Raw genomic sequence first — 7,331 nt, 5'->3', positions numbered from 1 at the left:
TTCGAATTGGCACATTTGAATATGAATTGGAAACCAATGTTGAACCGTCATCCCATAGAATGAACTAAATTTGCCAAGTATTTCTGGATCATCATGTAGCGGCATATTATTTTCATCAAATCTCATAGGTAACTTGTCCTCGGGAATTTTAGTTAAAAAAGCAGCAATCCCACGTGAGGTTTTCTTTATGTTACTCATACCTATGGTGAGTGAAAGTCAAATTAATACACTTGCAATTAAATATAATCTAACAAACTACTACACGTGCAATTAATACACTTTAATATCAGGCCAGGACCACCTACAACCCTTTATTTATTCACAACCACATCAACCCAAACATATAAGTAATGAAATTGAAACAAAACAATAACTTTGGTTCAGGTTCCCCACTGCCTAAACAATTAACAAAAATAACTGAAGATGTGACTTACTGTGCTTGTTGAAGAGGCAAAGAGGGCTGACGAGCAGTACAATTTCAGTCAACAGTTCGTCGTGGGTGGGGCTTATTTCAGTGGGTGGTCCGATTGGGGCTGAATGAGTTACTGATAAGTTATGGTTTGCAATTAGGGGTGGTGTGTGAATAGATTGGCGGTGTACTTAATAGTTTGGCGCCTAATTGAATGGATATAGATCACTGGAGGGAATGTCAAATACTTTTGACTTTTGGGGGTGGAATTTGGCGGTGACTTGAATTTGGCGGTGTGACTGTGGTGTACAGCATAATATAAAGCCAAATATAATTTGTTTATGTAAATGATAACATTTTTATTAAATGGCTATTAAAACAACATTAGTGGTGTTTAAGTTACGTAAATAATTTGTTTAATTTATGTAAATTATAACCAAACAATAAAATACGGTTGATGGAAAAAAAAGTTTGGTTTCGGTTTTTTCAGTGCGGTGGGTTTGTGACTAAAACCGAACCGAAAACCAAACTTTCGGTTTTATGATTTTCTAAAACCGTTTGATTTCGTTTCGGTTCTTAACAATATACAATATAGAACACTCATAATAAAACAAACAAATAAAACACATATTTTTTAAAAGTTTTAAATGAAATCACACAAACAATCGACAATGTCTCCTTAACACTCATAATCAAACACGTCTATTTATCTTCATCATTCTTGTTTATTCTACATAAAATAAAATTATTAATAAACTGGTTATTAAAATTTTTAAAAAAATAAAGATAAATTATATTAATAAACTGACTATATCAAACCTTCATCAACATAAATCTCATCAATGTCATCACGTAAGTATGTGGTGTGCCTCATATTCTCGTAATCACTTGGTTCAATATCGACCGAAAACGGTGGTAGATCATCAAAGTGGTCATCTTCCTCTTCGTTAACGACATTATCGACACCAAGAATATGTCGTTTACCTTGAAAGACAATGTGGTATCTTGGTTTGCTCGGGTCCTTGACAAAAAAAACTTGTGTGACATGTTTTGCCATAACGAATGGTTCAGATCTATAGCCGTCGGTTGCAAGGTCAACAAGTGTAAACCCATATTTGTCAACTTGAACACCTGTACGGTTGTTCACCCACTTACATCTGAACAAAGGAATCTTAAAATCATGATAGTCCAATTCCCAAATTTCTTGTATAACTCCGTAGTAAGAATCCTTGGCGATTTTTATCATTGTTTCACGACGTTGACCGTAGAGCTCGGTCGTTGATGCTATTAATGTAACTCCACTATTTTGAACGGCACTCTTTTTATCTCGATCACTGGTGTAAAATGTATAACCATTAATGTCGTACCCTTGATATGATTTAACTCTACAATCTGGACCATCTCCTAATCTTTTCACGGTTTCATCAACATCAATTTCTTTTACCTTATTTCTCATCCACCTCGATAACTCTTTGTTTTGAGTTTTTATGTACCATATATCATCCTTATTCGGGTTTGTTGACCGTAACATCTCCATGTGTTCATTAACATATGGAGCAAGACACGCCATGTGTTTTAGGACCACTAAATGTGCTGTTTGTACATCTTCACGATTTGGGATGATTGCTTTAAGACCAACTACCTCGTGACCCTCAAGTTGACCCGAATGACGAGTTTTAGGAACACCAACACTGTCGACACCCTCCATATAGCCTGTGAAAAAAAAACAATTATAATATTGTAAATTAATACTAATATATATCATATGTTAATGATAACATTACCTTTGCAGAACTCAATCACCTCTTCAGAACTATACCCTTCAATAATACTGCCCTCTGGTCGATTACGGTTTCTTACATGACCTTTTAAGACACCCATATATCTTTCAAAAGGGTACATGTACCGTAAGTATACCGGACCACAAGCCTTAATTTCTTGAACGATGTGAGCTATTAGGTGAACCATTATATCGAAAAATGATGGTGGAAAGTACATCTCCAGTTCACAAAGGGTAACATAAATGTCTTTTTCCCATTTATCAAGTTGTTCAACATCAATAACCTTTGAGTGAATGTTGTTAAAAAACAAACACAGTTTTGTGATTGTATTTCGGACGTCATCAGGTAACAATCCACGAATTGCTATAGGAATCATAGTGCCATCAAAACATAACAATCGTGAGACTTCATTCCAAGCAATTTACGGTCTTTCAACGACACCAATCTTTTAATGTTTGAAGAATAGGTTGATGGAACCTTAATATCATGTAAACATTGACAAAATTGTCTTCTTTCTTCTAGTGTTGTATTATAACAAGCAAGTGGCAGAAGAACACGGTCACCTATCTGTTGCGGGGCAAGATTTGTACGTTTATATAAAAGTACCATGTCTTTTCGGACCTTTTCACCATCTTTAGTTTTACCCTGAATATTTAATAATAAGCCTAACAAGCTATCACATACATTTTTTTCTATGTGCATAACATCTAGACAATGGGCCTACCTTTAAATCTTTCCAGTAAGGTAAATCCCAAAAGAATGACTTTTTTTTTCCAGATGGCTCCTTTATTATCACGAGATCTTTTCCCCAACACAGTATTTTTAACTCGTAAATATGGATTGGACCGTGTTTGCATCGTTCGGTGCTCAACCTCTCCGTTAAACTCAACTTTTTTATTCCTAAAAATGTGACCCCTCGGAAGGAATCTTCGATGGTCCATGTATACAAGTTTTTTGCAATTTTTTAAATATATTGAACTTGTTTCATTCTCACAAACAGGACAAGCTTTCTTACCCTTCACCTTGTATCCCGACAAGTTACCATATGCTGGAAAATCATTTGAAAGTGTTCTTTCTTATAAGCATCATATACCTTTACACCTGAATCCCAAAGGGTTTTTAAGTCATCAATCAAAGGAGACAAGTACACATCAATATTATTACCAGGCTGTCTCGGACCCTGAATCAACAACGACATCATAATGTATTTTCGTTTCATGCATAACCATTGTGGAAGATTGTAGATGCATAAAAGAACCGGCCACGTACTATGGCGACTACTCATGGTCCCAAATGGACTGATCCCATCTGAACTAAGCCCAAACCGTATGTTTCTAGCCTCCTTCCCAAATTCACGATACTTGTTATCAATGGTTTTCCATTGAGGTGAATCTGCCACATGTCTTAGTTTTCCGTCAATTACACATTCTTCTGAATGCCAACGTAATAATTTGGCTTCTTTTTCGTTTGAAAATAACCTTTTCAGTCTCGGCATAATAGGGAGATACCACAATACTTTAGCAGGCGGTCATTTTTTTGTCATCTCATCGTCAACGTCACCCGAATCGTTTATCTGTTTATACCTTGATGCACCGCACACAACACATTTATGGTTATTTTCATACTGATTTCTATACAATATACAGTTATTTGGGCATGCATGAATTCTTTCAACTTCTAATCCCATCGGACACATTAACTTTTTTGCTTGGTATGTTGAAATTGGTAATTCATTATCTCTTGGAAGCCTGTCATGCCAAAACACTAACAACTCTGTGAAACTTTTATCACTCCATCCATTTTTTAACTTCAAGTTAAGCAAGTTTAACACTGTATCAAGTTTCTTAAAATTAGAACCAGGATATAATGGTTTTTCTACATCTTCAAACAGGTGTTGTAAATTTTCAATTTCAGCATCACCCATGTCAGTCTCCATGTCATGTAACATTTCATTTACGTTTTCATTGGGATCATTTGAATGGTTATCATCGTCTATGGGGTCATTTGATTTTTCATCATCACCGTTAAGGTTTAATGAGTCATTGTTATATGTGTTATCAATAGTGGTCGATGACGTGCTAAAATCAGCTAGTGATTCTCCATGCCTTGACCAATAATGGTATCTAGGCTTAAAACCATTTTCGAACAAATGTGCCTCTATTTCATTGGTATCATTACAATACTTAAAGTTTTGACATTTGGAACAAGGACAACAAATCGACCGACTTCCTTTATTAGCGCGATGTGCTTCGGCAACCCTAAGAAAACTTTTAACACCTTCCGCGTAAATTTCGAATTGTCGCAAAGCTTTGTACATCCAATCATCACGATCCATCTGAAAATTAAAATAAACAAACAAGTGATTTAAATGTATGTAAACCGGCACTCTAAGGTAGTGGATCCTAACCCACTTTTTGGATATTCTATCTCATATGTATACATTTTAACGTGCTAGCTATTTAAGAAAAAATCGGCAGCATTTCTCCTTAACTCCTCAAGTATGCGTATAAAACGCAAACCCGATGGAGTAGGAGTAAAAGCTACCGTTTTTTCTTACTTAGCCAACACATTAAAATGTATACACGTCCTAATGAGATAGAATATTCAAAAAGCAGTCCCAAAGGGGACAATCCAAAATTTATCTCTATTAGATAAATTTTAGACGGGTATTTCTATAAGGTTATCTTAAATTCATATTATGACTACTATATCATATATAAAATATCTCTTAAAACTAAAACGTACCTTCAATTAAGTGACAAAATTTAAGATGTGAAATTTTGAGCTTTTCTTGCTTGAAGTGAGGAAGAAGGAAGAAGCTAGAGAGTGAACCGTGAGAGGGAAAGAAGATACTATATAATTTTGAAATATAGCCGTTCACAAAATAAGAACAATAATGGAACCTATTGCATTTGAATCGCACCTTTTGCATTTGATAATATACATTTTTGAACCGCACCTTTTGCATTTGAACCTATTCAACGTTAATTTGTTTAAAAGAACCGCATCTTCTTCTTTTACATTTAATACAAAAACAAAATATTATGAATTTGGTCTAAAGGTGCGGTGGATCTTGAAACCGCACCTTCTGTGTTTAACCCATCGCATCTTATGCCTATTTGTGTACTAGTTCAAACTCTGTCACCGCGGATAACATACTCGCACCGGCTATCCAAACTCCACCAAATCGATCTGCGTGCGACATACGGCGAGTCAACTCCGTGCTATGGTGAACACTAGATATAACGGTACCAGCGCATCATAACGGCGATACAAGTGCATCATAGACGCGGTACTCGTGTGCCATAGCCGCCTGTTAACATAACCGTTTCAGGCGCTGTCACAAACATAAGCATGTGCATCGCAGAGAATCCGCGTCACCGGTGTCAAGCCAAGCGCTCTAACATACCAACACCGCCACTGTGGCAGCCATTATGGCAGGGTGGCATATAAGCTCCGCCCACCTTTCATGTGCGCCACCGCGGAATGTCACCGCGCCATCATGCATGCGCTACACCGCAGCACTCCTACGCCGCCATGTATGCGCGTCGTCGCTTCAGACACTTGAAGCTCCGAGCATATCGATGCGGATTGGCGGGTAAACTTTGATGGGCCAAACCAGATCGGTAGCTCACTAAGAAAGCTACAAGTCATCAATGGCAGTCAACACTACGTCATGCCGCTATGCTACCCGGCCATTAACCCCAACACAACCACCACCATGCATGCGCGAAACCGCGGATGGATGAACATTTTGCCACCATGCATACCCACAACCGCGGATCAACATTCCGCCACCATGTATGCGCGCAGTCGCGGATTAACACTCTGCCAGCCTTCCATGTGCAACACCGCAGAATGTCACCGCGCCACCACGCATGCGCATCACCGCGGCTCACCACCATGCATTCGCGGCCACTGGGAAAGCTCCTGCGGCTAGCTTGGAGGGTCAAACGCAAAGTTCTGGTCTTTGGGACCTCCAAATAAGAGTCCGTGCATGTCGATCTTCTTACTTTCCATGATTGGGAAAATGATTACATAAACACCATGGTGAATCATATACAAGTTGTAGAGTCATATGACAGTTTGCATCACTGTTGATGATGACATGATGTCAAAGGAAATTAATTAATTTCCAAAGTTTCAAAACACCTCCTACAACTTTCATACTCATTTATTTTGAGAAAAAAGTTATTAAAATAAGGGTTTAAGTTATTTACACTTTGCCCCTTCACTTTACAACAAGTGGTAACAAGATTGAAGTCAATTATGGAATTCTTTCTTCTTCAAATGGTGTTGGTTTCTTAAAAAGTAAGTTTCTTAAAAATCTTAAACTTTTTGTTATATTGATTTCGGTATATATAACATTGCAAAATCAAACAAAACTAAAAGTTGAAGTATATAAGAATTGCATTAAAAAATTGCACAAAGATTCAAGTATTATATTAATGTAAAAATATATGGCTACACGCCAAATCTAAGGACGGGCAAGATCCGCTCAAAACGGACACGCTCCGCCCATAACGCCAAAGTTAAGATTGACAAGGAGATTACGACATTCGCAACAACGAGACGTACAACGTGTATGCGTTGAACAAACTCGATGGCACGCTCGTTTATAACACAGCGTTGCTGCGAAGTGTTATACGTAAATCGATTTCATTTTATATAAAGGCAGGCAAAAAACCGCGATATTAATAAAAACGATACTCCATTGTTGGCAATCTAAATTAGCGCTAATTAAATGATACTTATTTTAATGCGCGTCGGAAATACTCCGGTTCCAACGCGTCGGACATGCTCCGGTCCACTGCGTCGAACACGTTCCGATCAAACTTACCACGAGCCAAACATAAAGGTTGGGGAACCTCATAATAAACCCAAACGGCCATGCGCCAAACATAAAGGTTGGGTCCCTCATAATAACCCAAACAGTCGTGCGCCAAACATAAAGGTTGGGTCCCTGATAATAACCCAAACGGCCATGCGCCAAACATAAAGGTTGGGTCCCTGATAATAACCCAAACGGCCTTGCGCCAAACATAAAGGTTGGGGAACCTCATAATAAACCCAAACGGCCATGCGCCAAACATAAAGGTTGGGTCCCTGATAATAACCCAAACAGTCATGCGCCAAACAAA

At 37.9% G+C, this 7,331-nt stretch overlaps 1 protein-coding gene across 1 annotated transcript; it reads right to left on the bottom strand.

The window, feature by feature from the left end:
* Positions 1 to 1,217: 1,217 nt before the first annotated feature.
* Positions 1,218 to 3,685, bottom strand: LOC143610795 (uncharacterized). Its single transcript, XM_077085176.1, has 3 exons — positions 3,284 to 3,685; positions 2,194 to 2,473; positions 1,218 to 2,122 (listed from the first exon to the last, which is right to left on the bottom strand). Exons 1-3 carry the CDS (start codon positions 3,683 to 3,685, stop codon positions 1,218 to 1,220), a joined length of 1,587 nt encoding a protein of 528 aa, XP_076941291.1.
* Positions 3,686 to 7,331: the final 3,646 nt, after the last annotated feature.

Source organism: Bidens hawaiensis, unplaced genomic scaffold (genome assembly GCF_021521415.1).
Source record: "Bidens hawaiensis isolate Kalapana, Puna unplaced genomic scaffold, B.hawaiensis_p1.1 tig00028015_1, whole genome shotgun sequence".
NCBI lineage: Eukaryota > Viridiplantae > Streptophyta > Magnoliopsida > Asterales > Asteraceae > Bidens > Bidens hawaiensis.
Note: the sequence above shows the minus strand (reverse complement) of the source record. Positions and strands in the feature narration are given on the sequence as shown.